Genomic DNA, 19,956 nt, shown 5'->3' with positions numbered 1-19,956 from the left:
CATGCATAAAATTGGGTTTAGTTTCAGGGCAAACCATAGCCAAAGTAATTATGTTTTTATTTTTATTTTTATTTTGTACCCCGCACCAAACCCAAACAGACAAGCTTGCACCTCCCCCCCACCCAACCCCTCCTCCGGAAAGCAGCCTTCAGTGTCGGAGACGGAGCTGGAGGAACAAAGACTCCCCACAACTGAGCTTTTTTTTTTTTATGCCCAGCCTGAACGAGCCACAGCTTTCCAAAGACCTTAAGTTGCAATAATGAGCGGATCAGGAGGGAAACACGTGGTGACTGGCCCATTGATATGGAAATTTGTGTTTGTAGAAGGGGGCGCGGGGTGGGGGGGCGACCACACACACGCAGACATTTAGGGGATGAATGAAGCACTCAGCGGGAGGTCTGCTCATTTCTGTTCAGGATGGCTAATGTCTGAAGTTCTCACGCTGCCCACTACGCCTGGCGGAGCTAGCCAAGGCTCGCTTTCCATGCGGTAACCATGACAACGGTGGCTGTGAGCGGACGGCGGGGTTGATGCGCTCCGGATCCGATTGAGCAGACATGGGGAGGGAATATGTGTTTTTGGGCGAACGGCACCGATGATAAACTATTTGGGGTGTTTGTTTTTTTTTTGTTTTGTTTTGTGTTTTTGTTCTGCTTCATAAACTGATCTCACATCAAAATCCTCCTAATCATCCAGGATTAACAGGAAAATAATGACCGGCTTGGATCTATTTGACCACCCGTTCACAGGATTGCTAATTAACTCCGTCTCTCGTGCTCTTGTGTCTCGTTTAGCTGAGGTGGAGCCCTGCGTGACGAACCCGTGTCTGCACGGAGGAAAGTGCCTTCCTCAGGGGACGGGCTACAGCTGCTACTGCCCCCAAGGATACGCTGGAGAGAACTGTGAGATCGGTGGGTGAGACGCGCGCGCACACACGCGCACTCCAAGTGAACACACAGTTTGACATGATTTCAGCGCGTCAGCCCTTACATAATGAAACAAGGCTCTCCAACGGATGATTGGCAGGTCAAAGGCCACGCTGCTCCCCCCTGGAATGGAGGAGAGGCTTCAAGGTTATGAGACTGTCAGAGTAGGACGATCATTTGGATTCCTCAAACTTAAACCTCAGAGTTTACATAAAGGTTTCTGTTTTTCTTTTTCTGCTTCTTGATGCCTGCCCTAGTTTGGCTCAAATGTCTGCTTGCTCTGACTCGTTTCCACAACTTGCCATTACACTCAAAAAAATTTGATAGAGTTTCTTAAATATTTAAGGTTGAATTGATCTCTTGCCCCTTGAGAAATAAACAATAGCTTCTTTAATGATCATGATTGAAAATGATAAAAGAATCGATTTCGATTCGGTTGTAGAAACATTTAAATTGCGTCTAATGCATTGCTAGACAATTATTCCACACCCGGAGGGTTTACTTGCTGCTGTCTTATTATTCATTTAGGTCAACAACATGGTGACTCTTCAGAGGTGTGTATATAGCTTTAAAGTAGTTCTAATTTTTGAGCTGTTCTGTTTCTTTAAGCTTCAAAGCAGCCAGTCTCACCTCTAATCTTTTACGGCTGTTTTCATCTGCAGTTCTTCAGCTTTTCTGAAGAACTGCAGAAAAGCTGCAAAACTCCAAAGAAGTTTTGCAGCTTTTCTGAAATTTTCAGCTCAGCAAATGATCATCCTCAGAAAAATGTTGTTGTTTAAGTCGTGGAACATTATCGATGAATCACTCCAGCGTAAAGAGCTTCTACATAAAAGGGAAAACTAGGTCTGTTTCAACGCACGACGGCATCCTTAGAAAAGAACTGCTTTTTATTGGATCTTTATTCAATTTATTTCTGGCAGACGGTTACCACAAAGATATACAGGGCCTATAAAAACTATTCACAACCTTGGATTTTACTCTTTTTGTTGCATTTCCATATCAGTAACGAGCAACAAAATGCAACAAAATCTCTTCTGTCAAAGTGGAAACTTATCTCTACATTGTCTAATAATGACAATGAAAATACTCCACCTAAAATAAGTGATTACATACGTATTCCCCCTCTTTAAAGTGACTGACCTAATTCAACAGAGGTCCATCCAGCTGCCGTTGTCTCACGATGAGTGAAATGGAGCTAAGCTCAGTGATTGTGTCTCGAGTGATTGCGGTATGAAGAGCTGCAATCAGCGCTTTATGCTACAGGCAAAATACGAGGAAATACTGGAAGACACTTTGTTCTCATCTGCAAATGGAGAACATTTATTTTCCAGCAAGACAAAGATCAGAAGCATCCAGCTGAAGCTCCGTAGGAATCCACATGCAACCCGACAGACCAACAGCAGCTCAGCGAGGAAGAGCGTACGCCTGATCGGTAGCTGTCCTTACAGACTCTGTTATGTGATCACGTGAGCTGTAACTTACACAACTCGTAAGAGCAAAATATAAATCTAGAATCTCTAATCAGTTTGCATTGGATTTACAGCAGAAACGCAAATATTGAGCGATTTTATATCAATTTAAGGAGTTAAAGCTTTACCTAAACCAGATGAACGACCACAAATGTCAAATTTATCTGTCGGATTAACACTAAATCAACTCAACAAAGACAAAAGGCTTAAAATGTTATTTTATATAATAATGTCACTTGCCTTTATATTAGAACTATGCATTCTGCTCTGTGTGAGCCTAAAGTCTTCTGTGTGAATATTGATGTCCTGCTGCTGCCTGCGCTCAGTGTCTAATGATGAAATGTGGATGCCTTGGATGAGGCTGAAGGTCAATCTGGTTTGATCTGTCGAACACATTCAGCTTCTCACAGCTGTTGACCTTTTTCCTGCTTAGCCCCTTTTTGTTTTTGTTTTTTTCTTTGTTGCTTCAAACCAAGAAACCATTAGAATGTTGGAAAGTAAATTTGATCCAGTAGATGGCTATATTTTTCTTTTACGTTTGCTTTGAAATTGAATGAATTTCTTCAGTCCTGGTGATTGTGTGCTGTGCCAGAGAGAAGACATCTATTTACTTTTATAAAGTGATATTCTATTGATCTCTGCAGAGAAATACTGTCTTTCCCTGCCTTGATTTTGCCCCGAGCGTTCGCTGCACTGTAGAGCAGCTGCCTCAGCAGGGGGGCATCTGCCGGAACGAGAGGGGGCTCAGCCCCGACCCTCAGCTGGGTGCAGACTGATCTGCTGAGTCATACAACAAAATTTACGACAGCACTGTCGTTGAATTAACGTATAGCAACGTATAGAGGCGGACATGTTGCTCTCATGCCGTTACTTGTAGATAAAGACAGTATGCAAAAGAAAGCATTAGGCTCTGCAGACATAATAACACTTCAAAGCCTCTCAAAGTGCCTTCCTCTACAAGAGAATGAGCACAAACAATAAAAGTGGGGGGGGGGGATATTAGCCTGTTTGTATTCCCCTCACATCCTGTTTGAATTATGATAATGTACTCACCAACATGGACACATTTTACTATTTAAGGCAGAACTAATCACCGGCTCATTTTGTTTCGGAATCTGAATTGCAATGCTGTTTTTTTTTTTGTTTTTTTCAGGTCCTTTCTCTGTAAACCAGACATGAGCAGAATACATTATGTCTAATTTGAAGCCTAATGAAATCTGAATCTTGTCTATTCCTGCTGCTTTTTTTTTTCTCCTCCCCTCCACACAGACGTCGACGACTGCCAGTCCGAGCCTTGTGAAAATGGAGGAACTTGCGTCGACAAGATTGATTCATTCCTCTGCCTCTGCCTGCCAAGCTACGGAGGAGACACGTGTGAGAAAGGTGAGAGAGGGAGAGAGTGCTGCAGTCATGCACACATTGAGGAATCTGATGATTCCCAACTGAGGGAGAGACGTTTTTCATTTTTTATTATTTATTTATTTCTGCTTGTTCAAAAGAAATGTTGGCGGAAAGCAGGAGCGGCAACTAATTTGTTGCTCGCAACCACGCTGACGAGTTTTCTTTTCAGCAATGTTCACATTGTTGGCTTTGAAAGGATTGAAGCTTGCTCTGCAGGAGGAAATAAGCCTAATCAATGTGCAGCATCTGTGTGTCAAAGCACAGCCACGTCTCAGCTCACCTTTCTGACAAGGCGTCTGCGTGTCACACAGCTGCAGGATGATGAACACCGACTCAATCTCAAAGGCGATCAAGCGCTTGTGCCTGGATTGTGTATTATTTGCAGGTTGTTTTTTGGGGGGGTTTTTTCCAGTCAGCAGAAAACGGAGCGAGCGCAGATTTCAATCGATGGCAAAATTTGCAGCAGGAATCTGCATTTCATCACTTCTTTGCAGCACTGCGTTCCAGTCCGTTTTTTTTTTTTTTTTGTCAAAAAGAAACTACATACATTATGATTAATGCACCAGCAGCAGTGTAGTTGAATATATTATAGTGTTAGCTGTTGGAAAAAAAAATATTTGCATGAATATTTTAGAGTTTTTACTGCACAGGTAACTGATCGTCTACCCTTTACTGCAGATAACTCTGTCATGAAAAGAGCAAAAAGAATCTTAGACGCCATAAAAGAGACAATGTTGCTTCAGATGACTGAGCAATAGCTGGTCAATCTCCTAGTAAAAATATAGCAAATAAATTATTAGTACATGTTAAAACCAAGTGTGCTCAGATGGAGAAACCAAACAACAACCAGCTTTAATGTGTTTTACTGAGATTTATACTAAAAAGCAACACAATTTAGCCTAAAACTGTAAACTGGAAAGATTTAGCAAATCCTTTTATTTCATTTATTTTACAGCGACTTGCATGAAAGATGTGACATCCATTAGTATTCAACAGCCCATTTTAGTCTAAATGAAATCCAGTACAACCAATTGCCTTCAGGTATGACCCAATTAGTCAGCACAGTGGCCCTGAGTGTAATTTAATCTCACTGTAGAGACGTCTGCTTTGTGAAGGCCTCAGAGGTTTGTTAGGGAATATTAATGAACAAACAGCATCATGAAGACCAAACATCACAGCAGACAGGTCAGAGATACGATTATGGAAAATTATAAAGCGAGGTGAGGCTGTGAAGTAGCATCTCAAGAGCTCTATTCAGTCCACTGTCGGGAAATGGAGTTTTTAATGGCAGCAACCTGTCAAAACGTGGCCGTGCAGCCAGAACGACAGGCTACGAAAGGAGAGATATAAACGACCAAGAAGTCAGAAATCCACAACTCAAGTAGGAGTTTCTGTCAACAAAATGTTATGGTGCATGCATAAAATCTGACGCTTTGGAAGAGTAAGATTAGAGTCACTGATTGAATGTTTATCTGAAACCGACAAGTCCAAACCAGTAAAAACAGGACTGGTTTGTTAGAACGGTCCGGTCAGACCTAAATAGAACAAAAGCGTTAATATTTACCCCTAATTCACAATTGTGCACAAATGTGTGCAGCACTATCTTATAAAATACAAATAAAACACATTGAAGTTTGTGGTTGAAACGGGAAAAGTTTTTTTTAAGCAATTTAAAAAAAATAAATGTTTAAATGTAAAATATATTTTTTTTATTATTTTAAAAATTTAAAATAAAATTTAAATGTAAAAAGTGTATATATCATAAATATAAATTAAAATCCAGAAACCAATGCTATATAGCGTGAGTATGTTTCAGTATGTTTCAGTCACATAAACTGAAACATTTGAATGACTGACATGAGCACAAAACAAAACAATTCACACTCATCACAATACACTCCAACACACAGACGTAGTGACTCCTCGCCTCTGGCTCCAGTCACATCCTGCTCCAGGTGGGAGCCTCTCTGCGTGCATCTGCACCAGCTTAATGAGAATTAATGAATATCTGAGCTTTGCGGTTGTAAATGAATGCACAGGCCTTGGTGTTATTAATGAATACCAATAGTGCAGGGAGAGGGGCCGCATGTGCTGTGAATGGAAAGTAGGCACATATAATTACGGTTCAAGTATTTAACTTCTCCAGATGCCACAGTCGTATATTTTAGTCTTTATTTGCCAAATGAGACAGAACACTCCTCCTTCCTCGCGTCCTCCACAGGCTTTTCATCTAATGATTATCTGGCCTTCTTCTTGCGTTTTAACTGCAATTTTGAGGAGATTAGTTTTACTTCTCATTTCTCTCTCGCTCTGTTCAGACGTTGAAGGCTGCGAGCACGGCTGGAGGAAGTTTCACGGCCACTGCTACAGGTATGAGAGCAGATGAGGTTGCAACGTTGGGGGAAAAAAAAAAAATCTGATATCATCCATTTGTATTGCTCACACGTTTACACATTGTCCATTATCTGCTCACAAATAACCATTTAAACCTGAATTTGTGCTAAACGTAGATTCACTCGCTGTTTTCTCGCAGGTACTTCAGCCACAGACACACCTGGGAGGATGCAGAGAAGGACTGCAGAGAGCACAGCGCCCATCTCAGCGGCGTCCTTTCTGTCGCCGAGCAGGAGTTCATTAACGGTATGTGTGACACTACAAAAAACGTAACACAAAACGGAGAGAGAGAGAGAGAATCAAAAGAAATTACAGCTGTGCTTTTTACTCAGAACCACAATAACTTAAAATAAAACAAATAGGTGCCTAAAATTGAAGCAGGACATTAAAACCACCATCTTCTAAGAGTCTAATGCAGGAGAAAACAAAGACAAAGGCAGTAAAACTAAGCGAATCCCACAAAACTGAGGAAAAAAAGCTGTTAAAATCAGCTAGTTGGGGTAATTAAACGAAGCTTTTCCTCACACTGCTTGCTTGTTTTTAGGTCTGGGTCATGACAACGCCTGGATCGGTCTGAATGATCGCACAGTGGAGGAGGATTTCCAGTGGACAGACGGCAACGATCTGGTCAGCTACGACACACACACACCGCACAAATAACAGCTTTTAAGATATGCGAACAGCACTAATTCCTGCTTGGTGGAAATATTAATGCCGAGGTGAAAATTTGGATAATACATGGTTAATACACAGTCATCTATGACACACACACGTTCACATGGTGCGTTCACACCAAACGCACCATCAGAGCGTCAGCCGCATCTGGTTTACATTCAACATCTACGTGGAGCGTTAGACGCTCTCGATGCGTCAAACGGTACAAATTGCGCTAGACTCTCGAAACGCGCCTCCACGTAGATTTGAATGTAAACCAGACGTACCTGATGTTCAAGTGACGTTTTGTGTGAACGCACCATGAGAGTTTCCCCAAGGCATAACTGCTTTAGTCCAAGCAAGTTCTGGTTCTGCCTTAATATCTCCTTCAAAAAAGGATTTTCAAACAACTTCAAGTTGTTTCTTCAATTTTACCAGAACCCTGAACGATGGAGCTGAGTGGAATGTGAGCAAAAAGCAAAGGGATTTTATGAAATCGGTAAAAGATATGAAAAAGCTGGAATAAAAGGAAGTAGTTGAATGACGCGAGTATATTTGAACGTTTGAACGGCGTTTGGAAGCATGTGGAAGTAGTTAGATGTAAAAGAGCACAAAGAGTTTTGCCGAATTTTTCAGAAATGTTTTTAATTTTATTTAGATCCGGGCATGATGTGTAACTTTTTTTAAAAAAAACTTTAAGCCTACTTCATGTTGTGAGTCAGGCTCTGTTTAGGTGATTTATGGATCAAGACAAAGGTAAAAAAAAAAAAAAAAAACTTGGTTGATCACAGTTGATTCACGGTACAATAAGAGTGGAAACACCTTTTCAGAGTAGCATACTCTGACATCGAATTAAAATTCCAACTTGTTCTTATTTGTTTGCTAAACCTCATAATTATTCTTCTGCGTCGTTAACATTCTTAAAATGATAATTCAGGACATTTGAAGTGAGATTCTGATACATTATGATGTATTAGTCTCATTAGGTAACTCTCTTGGCATCTTCATTTTATACACATAGATTAGTTGAAGCTAACAGCTGCAGTTTAAAAGCTCCTCAAACAATATTCTCATGAAATCGCCTCGACCTTTTGAAGACTCTTGTCGTTTTAAGACAGTAGAAATCCACTTTCACCTTCATCCTTCGCCAACAAGCAAACGGCTTCGAACCAACTAATTGGTATTTATGCTAAATGAAGTCCTAAAAAGGGTGCATGTACTACCTTTAATGGTCCATTCTTGAAAGCAAATATTGACGGCTGCCGTTTGTCGTTACGCAGGTTTATGAGAACTGGAGGGAAAGCCAGCCAGATAATTTCTTTGCAGGCGGCGAGGACTGTGTGGTGACCATTGCCCATGAGGACGGCAAGTGGAACGACGTGCCCTGCAACTACAATCTGCCCTACATCTGCAAGAAAGGCACAGGTAGGGAGCAATCACCTGCAGAATCACATCACCTGGTAAAGCCTTCCCTGTGTTTGTAACTTCAGAAGACAATGTTCGTAATTTCACAGTAAATAAATCAGTAAAGTTCCCTCACTGTGTAAAATGCATTATTCATGGGGAAAAACACCACATGGGTGATTGTGTGTGTGTGACCAGCTGGCCTCCTCTTAGTCATCAGTGCTCATCACCAGCTTTTGTTCTCTGTTCATGTTGTTCCTACTTTGGTAAAAATTCTCATTCGCTTGACCCAAACTTTAAAGCTTCACCTTACTGACACTCTCATCCCCTAAAAGACTCAGAAAAATTGATGACAAACACACACTTAAGTGAAGTTGCAGTTCTGCCCAAACCCATATTGATTTTTTGAGAGAAAGTGATATAAATCTCAATCTTTCTCCCCTTCGGCCCCGTTTATGCTCACTCCAGCTCCAGAACTGATGTTGCGGTTATTGCCAGGTTCATAAATATCATCTAAATGTCTTTTAGGGAGTTTTTCACCAGGTTGCCTTAGTGTTCATCCTCACGGTTTGGGACCGAACCATTGTTACTGTGAATGCAGACAGAGCCTGTAGGAAGCAAAGGCAGAACACTCAAGACATGAAGTAAAGTTATGAGGGGTTAAAGGAGTGAGGAAACACAAGGATGGGGTGTTTGTTTGTTTGTCTGTGATCTCATAGATCAGTCCTCTGTAGAGATACTCAGAACCTCCCTTTGATTTTGGTTGAGCTTGATTCATCAACACGACTGCCATCTAGTGGCAGCGTGTATGTACTGCCTCATTAGAGCGACTTTAAAATGTTTTCCTCCTACACTAAGAAAGAAACAGTGGATAAAGGATATCTACTCAGCTATTTCCTGTTAATTTATGTGATTTGAAATATTTTTGGCAGTGTTGTGTGGGACCCCGCCAGCAGTGGAGAACGCTCATTTGGTTGGCCGGCGGAGGTCACACTACGACATCCACTCTGTGGTGCGCTACCAATGCTCCGAGGGCTTCTACCAACGCCACATCCCGACTTCTCGCTGCCGGGCCGACGGCAGCTGGGAGCGACCCAGGATCATCTGCACAAAGTGTGAGTTTGACTCTGTGGTCTCAGAGGGAACACTGTGTTACTGCTGGAACTTCCCAGATACTTTCTAGAGCTTTTTAGGAACTCAAAGGTTAACCCCTGTGAAACTTTCCAGCAGCTTATCATCTGCATCCTAGAACTTACCGGCTATTTTCCCCAGATACTTTCCAGCAACTTAAACTGATCTGAAAGGCTGTTTTCTAGGGATATTGTTAGTCGCTTTCAGGAAGGTATACATGGCACTTTCTAGAAACTATTGGGTACTTTCTGGAACTTATCAGGTACATATTGGGGGACTTTCCAGGCACTTTTTGGAACTTTTCAGAGCTTATCTGGTTCTTGAAACCTGCCACTTCCTATTAAATAATCCCAAAACCAAAGCCAAGTACTTCCTAAAACAGAGGTAACTCTGTCTTAGTTTAATGTATGGCTGTATTTTTCTGTTTTCTGAAATGCTGCTACTTTTATTAGCTGCTGTGCCTACTAACACACCTGAGGTTATGTCTGAGTTTGTGGTTTCATAGTATGAAAAAAGATTTTTATTTCATTTTTTTCTCCTTGTGGTCATTCGGTTTCGTTTTGTTCAAAGAAAATTGACATTGACGGTTTTTCCCTCCAGCTCGGCATTCGCACCGGTACAGACGCCACCATCACAACCAGCACCGTGAACACCGCAGGAACAGGAGACACGGAGGAGAAGGCCACAAACCCCGAGAGGACGCTCAAAGCTACTACTGAACCAAATAATACAACATCCGCAACGCCTAGGTGCTAACCATGGCCCATACAGGAAGAGAGTAGTTCCCATGTCCCTGCTTCTCCCCTTGCTCTCAGCTTAGCTTTTACTACTTTTGATAAATAAGGTCGTCTCTAACATGCAGCTAACCTCCACTGTCCCATCTCTGAGTTTGGTTGTTTTGATGCTTCTTTTAACTGGGCTGTAAAAACACCTTTCTAACGTCTCATCCTAATTAACGACGACCCCCGTCCCCTTTCTGTCGGATAGACATCAGTGTGTAAATGTGTGTGAGTGTATGCATGTCAGATGGAAAACTAGAGAAATGTCTCATTTAAAAAAAAAATAAAAATCAAATTTCAATCTTTTGTTCCACATCAGGGGTCTCCAACTCGTGTAAAGTTCTGCAACTTTTAGAAGCGTCTCTTGTTTCAAACAATTAGCAGGAGTTGACTGAATACCGAGGAAGTGATTCAGTGGTTTGCTTGAGGTCTGTTGGACGAGGGACTCGTCTAAAAGCTGCAGGATGCCGTCTCTTGAGGACTGGAGTTGAAAACCCCCGGTCTGCGTGAAAATTAACTCGTCCCAGTGTTCTGTTCCCACAGACGGCTACGACGCAAGCTGGCGTGCGTTCCTCTGTAACCCTGAGCTGTTTGTGTTTTTTTGCTGTGAGCTGTTGCTTTTTTCTTTTTTTTTTCTTCATTGAGCTCTTTTAATAGCTGCTCTGTTTTATTCTTACTGACATGCTTTTTCTAATACGTGCCGTTTGTGTAATGTTACTATTTATTACGGATGATCTGCTAGTGAAAACGCTTTTTTTGTACTTACGCTCCAGGAAGTCTGTGTAACACCATTTTTCTATACCAGTTAGTAGCAAATCCTTTGATTTTTCTCTAATCTCCGGTTTGTAAATATGTTCTGTGTTATTAGCTGATCCACTGCTGGACTTTGTTCAAATCAACTCCTTCTGAATGATCTAATGGATGTGTCCCACAGACATACAGCGGATCGTGTGGGTGGGAGAAGGAAAAAGCTTGAGCTAAACACTTGATTGTATCGGATTTGCTAAACATCTTGAAAATTTGCACGGCTGTGTGTACCTGATGAGTAGAATGTCACTATTTTTTCTCTTTAGTCCCTTTGATATTGGATCAGTCATCTACTTTTTTGGTGTTCCAATGACTTTTTGTCTTGCTGTTGTATTTCATTCTTAATAAAGTGAACAAAAGGAAAAGCAAAACTTTATGCTTTTTCTTTAAACTGAGACCAACAAAATATACTTAGGCGAACTTTATTTGAATTTTATCTGATGAATCAACAGAAAGTAGGAGGAGAAGGAAAATAATAGGCTGGTTTTAAAATGGTTTTCCATGTAAAAATAAATGCAACTGTGCTGCAAAGGACTAGAGATAAACAACATCCCTAGTAAGATGATGGTATTGAAAGTCTTCTGCAGCCATTTTATGCAGTTTATTTTCTTTTGTGCTTAGTCTTTAAAAACGCATGTAAATTAGCTAAAATAAAAGCAGTTCTGGAACTGAAACTTTCATAATGAAGCCATGAATGTTGAATGAGAAATCCTGCCAGTCGTGTTGTGAAGCCATGAACTTTGACCCAGTTTATAGTTTTAACAGCCAAACCAGTCTCCAGTTTCAACTGTTACACTTTTGATTTGATCGCAAAAGTCAGTCCTCAACTTTCCACATTTCTACAAACAAGATCGTTTAAGAAAAGAACAAAAAAAAAGTCACACTTTGCTTGACACATATTTGATTAATTCCATTTTCACATTGAATTCAACACGTGTAACCTACATTTTGGCTCACCGATTAAGGCATATGGACTCCTGACCAGTGGGATTTTTTTTTTTTTTTAATGTGAACCTCATGCAACAGCTCACCTACATCCAGGGTTCACCTCTTATCAGGCTGATAACTGCAGCAGTGCACTCTGCACAGCGCTGAATACGTCTCTGCTTGGGGACAATATCGACAGCTGCTGAAACGGTATTGTTAAATCTATAAAAGCCCGAGTCATTTTAAGTTTTTATATACGGTTTTCTAGAGGCACAAGGGGAGAATATCAATGTTCCTGCTCATCAATGCGAAAAGTATTCAGTTTTGTGGTACTTTTTTCTTTATTGTACAAAAAAAAAACACAACATGAAACACTGAGATGCACCGACAGGTACAGCAGAAAGTAGCAAATCTGGTTATTGAACTGTTTAACTTACTAGGTAAAAGGTCAAAAACGTGAACTCTGACCTGCAGTGAGATCATTTTTGGACTATTTAGACAAGAAAATGAGGACACACCCTGGTGTTTGATGGAAGATCGATAAATGTCTTGTTTTTAAAAAGGGTCAAATCTGAACATTTTCACAACAGTAAAAAAAAAAAAAAAAAGCAGAAATAAATAGAGTTTTAGTTGGGATATACAGACACATTTAAGTAAACCGTTAGGTCAAGATTCGTTATCTAACTTTTGCGACCGGGTATCTACGAGTCACCTGAAAGCTGATCTGATCGCAGTCCCTCACCTCCATCAGCGGCGCGTCTTTATCAGGGTCCAACAGTCCACAGAGGGAGTGCCGTGTGAGATGGCCGATTTGGAAAAGTTGACCCAGAGAGCAAAGTTTCTAAATCTCCTCTGGGCTTTAAGATTACGGGGGAGAAATAAAGAGAGCTGCTTCTTTCAGTTTGTGCACTCTCCTGAAAGCGTTCGCCTTTTCAACACGTGAACTATTTTCTTGGACATCCAGTGGCAGGCGTGCGGTCCTAGTTTTTCTTCTTGTCGTCGTTGCTCTGTCCCTTGGGAACAGGCTTCATGAGAAAAGCCGGGTTGGCGCGGCAGCGGAGGGCCAGCAGAGCGGGCACAGCGGCGAGCAGCACATTGAGGGCGATAACCGGCCATCTTTTGTCTGCCGGGGCTCGGTACGTGAAGGGAGTACGGGAGTGCAGAGATGCTCCGATATGACACCACTGAGTCTGGGGTGGGGGGAGGAAGAGGTCGTCAGGGGGCAGGGAAACATTAACAGCAACAAAAATAAAAACACAGTTACAGCACCTAAATGGAAAAGTATCCATTTCCTACATTTGTCTTTAAGGCACAAAATGTATTAAATTAGGACGTAATGGCGACATGGAAGGAAAATGACACCTAAACCTTTTTGCTACAATCACAGTTGCACGTTTTCTAGGATACGCGTCGACCAGCTTTACATAAATTTTCAATCCATTCTTCTTATTAAAAAAAGCTGTAGTTCAATTGAAAAGGTTGGAGAGTTTCTGTAAACATCATATTTCCATTGTTGCCACAGTTTCTCAGCTATTTAAAACATGTTATAGGAGGTCTGGCTGCATGCTTGGTGTCTTTGTCCATGTCGCCTCTATAGTCGCTCCATGTGTCTTCCCATTAACTCTGACTAGCTGGGGGTAAAAAATAAAAAAAGGACCCTTCCCCCTCAGCTCAATACTTTCTCGCCTTTACTTTTCTTATTTGACTGCGTCTCCTACATGGCTCACAACAAATAGCAGTATTTGTCATTTTAATTTCACAACTGTCCACTGCTTTGCTTTGATCCGTCACATAAAATCCCAGTAAAACTTGTTTTGCGGTGCTCTGTACCTGAGCCATGGCTCCAGCAAAGAAGACGGTCCAGTCCAACATCCAGCTGCATCCAGGTGTGTTCAGACCGTAGAGAAGAACGATCACCAGGGGCACAGCGTAGAAAAAATACACCAGCATCTGTCAAAAATGAGGTGAGATGCAGTTTGTGAACAGGATGCATGCGTCCGATCTCAGTCGCAGGATCATTTTGATCACTTTTAAGTTTCTGGACTGACCATAATCCTGGAGAAGCCCACTGGGTCCTTGAGGTACGGCTCATACTGGTAGATGTAGGTAAAACAGGCGTCCAGAGGACAGTCCAACACCACCTGGAGCAAAACAGCAGGGCAGACAGGGACTCAAACCTGTGACCTTGTGAGTCTGCAGAAGGAGTCGGGCCTGTGCTGCGTTACTCACAAAGCCTCTGAACACAAAGAAAGCCACGGCTCCCAGCAAGAGGAGTGACAGGAGCAGGTCGGCAGGTCGAGACAGCAGACCTTTCTTCTGCTCTGCAGCAACCTGATCAGAAGAAACAAGAGAACTTAATGTAGCTATTGGCTTATTAGCGTACATGCAATAATCCAACGCAGCTACTGCTCTGTTACATAAATCACAATTTATTTATGCTTCTGTTTTCCAGCTTAATAAAGAATTAGAAAAGCCAGTCTGGTTCAAATTGACTCTTATTGGACAGTGAATTTGTTTGTAGAAGTAAAGAGGACATGAATAAATGTTAACATTTTATTAGCATCATCATGTTTGCTTATGTTGACTTAAAATAAAATTCCTTGAATTAAGCTGATTCTGATGTTTTCTTTTATGTCAAATTTACTTCCCGAGACAAAATTTTAGTCTTTAAATCAACATTTTATTTAACTATAATAACCTTATTTGAAGGTCTAATCAGCCAAGCTAGAACCTTTTACTTTCTCTAATATTAGAGTAAAATTAAAGAAGATAAACCTGCAATAAATCTTAAGTTCTTCCCGCTACTCAAACTCTGCATTAATAATCAATGTTAAATGTTATTTTTTGGAACATAGATTTAAAAAACTCAGATTAATGAAATATCTCAATTTACCTAGTTTTTTCAAAAATATATCCATTTAAAAAAAATCTTACATATGACAGACATTAAGCTAGTTAATCACAAATATTTTTATGCAGGTCATTTTGAAAACTCATCATTTTTGAAATGTTGAAGAAAAAAATTAGAAGCTTCTAAATCATAAAATAGAGATTTCGTATCATTAATGAAAGCCTGTCTAGATAAATAAAACAAATCAATCCGATCCTTAGAGTTGAGATAGAACTGTACCTTGTCTGCTGTGACGACTGGCATCTCTCTGGGTCTGCGAAAGAGCCGCGATGCTGCCCAAAAAGACACCAGGAAGAAAGGGGCATTCCTCCAAAACGCTGGCCGGATGTTGGACCCATACTTACCTGCAAAAACCAAGAAGCAAAAAAAAAACATTAATCTGCATGGAGAGACATTCAGACCAGTCAGAGGAGTTAAATGTTAGCATTTCTCACCAATTACCACCCCTGGAATAAGGACAATCTGATTGGCGATGGAGGACCCAGCCCACAGCAGACCCAGGCTTCGGTAGGGCTTCCTGTCAAAGAAACCACAGAGTCCATCAGGGGGAAACACACAGTGAACCATCTGGGACGGTTCTGGTGCAGCAGCTCACCCTGAAAACATGCGGTGAATGACTGTGAGCAACAGGACGAGGTGAACAAGCTCCCAGTAAGACATCATCACAGCATAGGAGGTGGCGAGATGAGGCTCACCCTGGAGAGAAAAGATTTCAAAAATACTGCTTTGTTGTGTTTGTTTGCTTTTAAAAGAAAAGATTAATTGTATAAATCTGAGTTTGGTCACTTTACCATCCTTAGGTAGAAGTCCATAAAGCCGGAGATGAACCCGTCCTGCTCTAAAGCGTTGGTCAAACCCACCATGCCGCCAAACGTAAACTCTGCAAAAACTACAAATACAGAGGAAACCAATTAAGTACTTATTTATTCTGCACATTAGCATTAATAAGCAATGAGTCTGCACCGTAGAACAAAGGGTCCACTTTTGTTTTGTGTCGCACTGTGAGGATGAGCAAAAGAAGAACGGATCCCAGGACAAACATTCCCATTCCCAGGATAGGAAGAGGTCTGTGGTGACAAAAGGGAGCAACGATTTATCTGGTGAAGTCCACAATTTATCTAAGTTAAAGCAAAAGAGCATGAATGTCTGATAAAAAATAAATCTGGTTTCATGTTCAGCTTATCGCTTCCTGCAGCCAAAATGCATCGGATAACAAAATGAACCACTTGCATTTTTAATTTTGTGTCATCTGACTTTAGATGCACTGACCAACCTGAAACTGCATAGAAATGTAAAAAAGAAAGAATGAAAAGAATGAGTTGCTCTGAATTTGCCAAGGTGTTTCATCCTTTTAATTCACAAATAAAACTGAATTTCTACGTGATTATAACTTCCAGTAAATTGCTGCGCCCAAAATGAACCTACACAGTTATTTCACCAAAGCAGTTGTCCATGCGTTGCAAATCCAACGTCAGGCTTTTAAACCACAAATCTGCCAAAGGCTGCTGTTATCTATGTTGCTTTCAGCCTTTTTTCTTCCACCTAACTTTCCATTAATATTAGTCATGCTTTCCTTTTTCCATTACCCTCACTGAAGCTTGTCTGAATGCCTGTCTGCTGGGCTATACCGTCAAGTCAGCAGTTTGTGGTGGTCACAGCATGACCTTTCTACATGATTTCTTTCTGGAGATTTAATTATATCTGCAAGCCATATTCATCAAAAATGATCAGATCAGAAATAAACAAGTGAAATATGTCGACCTCTGTGTCGTTTGAGTTTCCCTTTTTGACCTAAATTGCTGAGGGGGAAAAAAATGAGAGAGGCACCTGCAGACTGGAGACAGGTTAAATGATGGTGAACTTACTCCTGAAACGCAGGGATCTGATTCATTGCGAATAAAACTCCAGGACCCAACAGAGAGAGCAGAAGGACGCTGACCTCCACCGGTGGCTTCATCTCTGTATCCGTGTTCTTCAAGCTCCAGGTGTTTTTTTGTTTGTTTGTTTGTTTTAAACCCACGCTGCAGACAGAAGCGTTCCCAGCCTAAAGGTGCTCACTGGAGGCGTAAAGAGGCATGACCAAGGCCCGGAGCCCTCTCCAGTGCGGCAGATGGGAAATAGAAGCTTTAAAGGAGTGTCACTCGTTACCTTTTGATCTGTGATGAAGCAATGGTGTTGCTCCAACACGCCAACTATCAGGTTGTACGTTTCAAAGTTCAGCTGAGGACTCCTCTTCCTCTGGCGCCTGTCAGAGAGGAGAAGGGCCTCCCAGCGCGCTGCTGCCTCTCGCAGGCTCGGTCAGGGCAGAGGGATGGGGGAGGGGGAATTGCCGCTTTAAATAGAAACTAACCAATTATTACGCTGTGGTTTATTATTGCATCCGCATTTCATCATTTAGCCTGGATCCTCTGGCATGTTTATCATCTCTACATGTAAAACAGAGGAGCATTTCTTTTGTCTCCCTCTGTCTGCCGCAAACTTCAGCGTGCGCCATGTTTTCTATTTAGTCAAATAATCTTTGTGATTTTTATCAATTATGATTTTTATTTTTTTTAACCTCTAAAATTTCCTTAATAAAATGTTTTAAACAGATATTAGAAGATACAGATACAAAGATTAAAGCATTTTATTATTTTTTTTTATTATTATTTTTTGTCATTTTGACAGCAGGTCAGTGGGACGTTTGCACACACTGCCCCCTATTGGTGAATCTCTATTCAGCCATCAGCTACTCAATAAATGGCACCACTATTCTACGGAAAAGGATTAGGGCCACTGAAAAAAATATTCTGACTGTAATCTCAGAATTCTGAAAAATAAAAGTCAGAATTTTGACTTTTTTCCAGAATTCTGAGATTAAGATCAGAATTATTATTTTTTTCAATGGTCCTAATCCTCTTCTGTACTATTCATGGTGAAATGAGCAATATTTTTGTAGCTAGGCAATGAGCAATGCTAGCTTTAGCATTTCCTTTAAAGGAAAGTCAGTGGTATAGGACATATTCACTTCATTTAATGTTCTTTATTTAATTGGATTCCCTTCTGTAATTATTAAATTGACCCAATTTGATAAGATTTTTAAAAAATAATTTATATATGTTTGGTTTGGGCGGTTTATTTGAATAAAAACCTGATCATATAATGCTACATATATTCTTTTCATAATAAGGTAAGGCTTTTTAGTCTTGGGTGCTTAGGTGCTTGTGAGAAACATTCGCGTCTCTCAACAAGATACGACTGGGTCACTAATCAAGACAGTGACTTGAAGAAAATGAGACAACAAGTCTGATAATTGGTGCACCATGCAAACACTTGGGAAATATTTAATGTCCAGCTAGACACAAAACCAATAGAAAGACAGCAATTAGAGAATGTAACTCATGTTTGCACTTACCAGCAGAGTGTTCTCGCTGTTACTTAGCGGGGTTAAACACAGAACTGTGTGGCTTTGTGAGAATTGCCTATCTGTTGGTGTGTTTTTTCTTTTTAATACGCTGACCTCCATTTCTTTGGTTTTGCTCTCGAACGCCACACAGCTGGTGGATTGTAGGCGAACATGTGGAGGAGGTCCATCTGCACATGTTGTCTTATCTCCAGTGGTCCCTGCGGTTCAGTCAAGGATCCATCTGTCCTGCTTGGTGTATGATTAAGAACTCCTGCGTCTGATGTTTTCAGTCTTGATTAAATTGTGGATTATATCGGACGGAGAACATAATGTCCAGAACCAAGATTATTCCTGTGTGTCGGTCGCAGTGTAATCTGAAACACATTCACTCACTTTTCCTTCAATAAATATTGGCTTCCACCCTCTTTAGGGGTTCATTGTGAAGAATAAGTATTCATTATACAACACCTTCTGACAGATGAGCGGCATTTAGACTCCAAGGATGCATTCAAAGCAACCTTATCTTCTGCAACAAAGCTGCTGAAGAGGATTAGGCTGCTGTTGCCACAGAAACTTAGAGAGTATAGAAGGGTGGAGAGTTCAGGAAGAGAGTAGAAGCAGGCGGCGAGGCGATTAAACACAGTCAACTCTGTGCCCACACACCAGACACACTTTTTTTCATCTGATTTGACACAGTTTCTTTTGTAGGTGTTGCCCAGTCTGCCACCATGATACATCCTCTGATCATCGGCATCATGACCGTAAACACATCTCTGACCGTCTTTTACTGGGCCTTCATCCTGGGTGACGCTTACCTAAAGTGGATGGTAGAGCCAGAGGACAAGCCCAAGAAGATAGTGACCCCAGCCTGAGCGCCGCAGCATGGATGCACCTGACTGAGTGACTGGCTGCTGTTTTTGCTTAGAACTAGTCTGCGCTTGTAGCGCTTTCTGTGGAGACAAATTCGTTCTGATTTCAGCTTTTTTTGTACCTTGGGAAAGTTGTCTTTTCATTATGCACCAGGAATCTTCCTTACAGGTAATTTTATTGAAGTCTTCTTTCCTTGTCGTCTTTCTTATTGGTAGTGTTTTGTTAGGGTGGCCTGAAACGAACCACTCTATTCTGTCATTTGATGACTCAAAGAAAAGCTGGTGACTATGAGTTTATGCCAACCAAATCCTGTCAGGGATTACTGAAGAACACCTTGATAAAGACACACACACACACAGCGTTGCTCTCCTAGTAGCCCCTAATAGCCTGTCGGCCGCCGGTTCTGTCTGACCTCCCCGTCGTCGCCTCACCTCTGCTCATGGCTCCCGTCTTTTACTATGGCATGCACCCGGTCTCCTGGTTCATTCTCTTCGCAAACATAACCATCACCATCATTGAGTGGCAGTTTCTCACTCGCCAGTTTTTCAAGAATTTGCAGTTGCCAAAAGAAGAAGGGTCTAAACCCGAGACGACGCCAGACACTTCTTAGAGATGCAGCACAGAGATCTGTGAGGATAAAAGAAATGACTCTGTTTCTTGTGGGGAAAAGTAGAAATAGTCAGAGTTTCACCACGTTAACTCTTGTTTGCCTGACCTTAGCCGTTCTCTGTCCTTTCTGTGTTTGCTTCCAGAGATACCACTATAGAGTTTAAGCCTGTTTGGAGTCCCTTTTGTTCCCTGGTCAAAGCAAAAAAGATGAGCAGCGGTGATTTCTCCTAACCACTGGTAAGTTTATCCATCCATTTTTGTCATCTTGGTCATTTTTCTTCATGTGGGA

The 19,956-nt window shown here is 41.3% G+C and overlaps 2 protein-coding genes across 3 annotated transcripts in view; one reads left to right on the top strand and one right to left on the bottom strand.

The window, feature by feature from the left end:
* LOC106903507 (neurocan core protein-like) overlaps positions 1-11,371 on the top strand; it is a 29,629-nt gene extending 18,258 nt beyond the window's left edge. The window contains exons 12-19 of the mRNA XM_014967388.2: positions 795-911; positions 3,665-3,778; positions 6,115-6,166; positions 6,330-6,436; positions 6,735-6,817; positions 8,125-8,269; positions 9,181-9,363; positions 9,980-11,371. Of these exons, the coding sequence (XP_014822874.2) occupies positions 795-911; positions 3,665-3,778; positions 6,115-6,166; positions 6,330-6,436; positions 6,735-6,817; positions 8,125-8,269; positions 9,181-9,363; positions 9,980-10,098 (920 nt within the window). The 3' untranslated portion in view covers positions 10,099-11,371. The remainder of the gene's footprint in view (positions 1-794; positions 912-3,664; positions 3,779-6,114; positions 6,167-6,329; positions 6,437-6,734; positions 6,818-8,124; positions 8,270-9,180; positions 9,364-9,979) is intronic.
* Positions 11,372-12,214: 843 nt separating this feature from the next.
* tm6sf2a (transmembrane 6 superfamily member 2a) lies at positions 12,215-17,579 on the bottom strand. 2 transcript variants are annotated; one of them, XM_014967390.2, is made up of 10 exons: positions 16,952-17,579; positions 15,767-15,870; positions 15,595-15,692; positions 15,399-15,499; positions 15,238-15,320; positions 15,023-15,147; positions 14,122-14,223; positions 13,941-14,033; positions 13,723-13,842; positions 12,215-13,082 (listed from the first exon to the last, which is right to left on the bottom strand). In XM_014967390.2, the coding sequence occupies exons 2-10, from the start codon at positions 15,849-15,851 to the stop codon at positions 12,873-12,875; spliced, it is 1,017 nt and encodes a 338-aa protein (XP_014822876.1). In that variant the 5' UTR covers positions 15,852-15,870; positions 16,952-17,579; the 3' UTR covers positions 12,215-12,872. The 2 variants fall into 2 exon arrangements, with proteins under 2 accessions (XP_014822876.1, XP_014822875.1); XM_014967389.2 differs by having other exon boundaries at positions 16,669-17,578.
* Positions 17,580-19,956: the final 2,377 nt, after the last annotated feature.

Source organism: Poecilia mexicana, unplaced genomic scaffold (genome assembly GCF_051168715.1).
Source record: "Poecilia mexicana isolate PSO_F unplaced genomic scaffold, ASM5116871v1 scaffold_17, whole genome shotgun sequence".
NCBI lineage: Eukaryota > Metazoa > Chordata > Actinopteri > Cyprinodontiformes > Poeciliidae > Poecilia > Poecilia mexicana.
Note: the sequence above shows the minus strand (reverse complement) of the source record. Positions and strands in the feature narration are given on the sequence as shown.

What these genes read in the sequence shown, in the direction of transcription:
- tm6sf2a (XM_014967389.2), bottom strand. Translation starts at nt 16,760, where the DNA reads ATGAAGCCACCGGTGGAGGTCAGCGTCCTTCTGCTCTCTCTGTTGGGT. An exon ending in CAGATCCCTGCGTTTCAGGA is followed by an intron (nt 15,871 to 16,668) that starts GTAAGTTCACCA and finishes TTGTCACCACAG; the next exon opens with ACCTCTTCCTATCCTGGGAA. An exon ending in TATTCCAGGGGTGGTAATTG is followed by an intron (nt 15,148 to 15,237) that starts GTGAGAAATGCT and finishes TGGTTTTTGCAG; the next exon opens with GTAAGTATGGGTCCAACATC.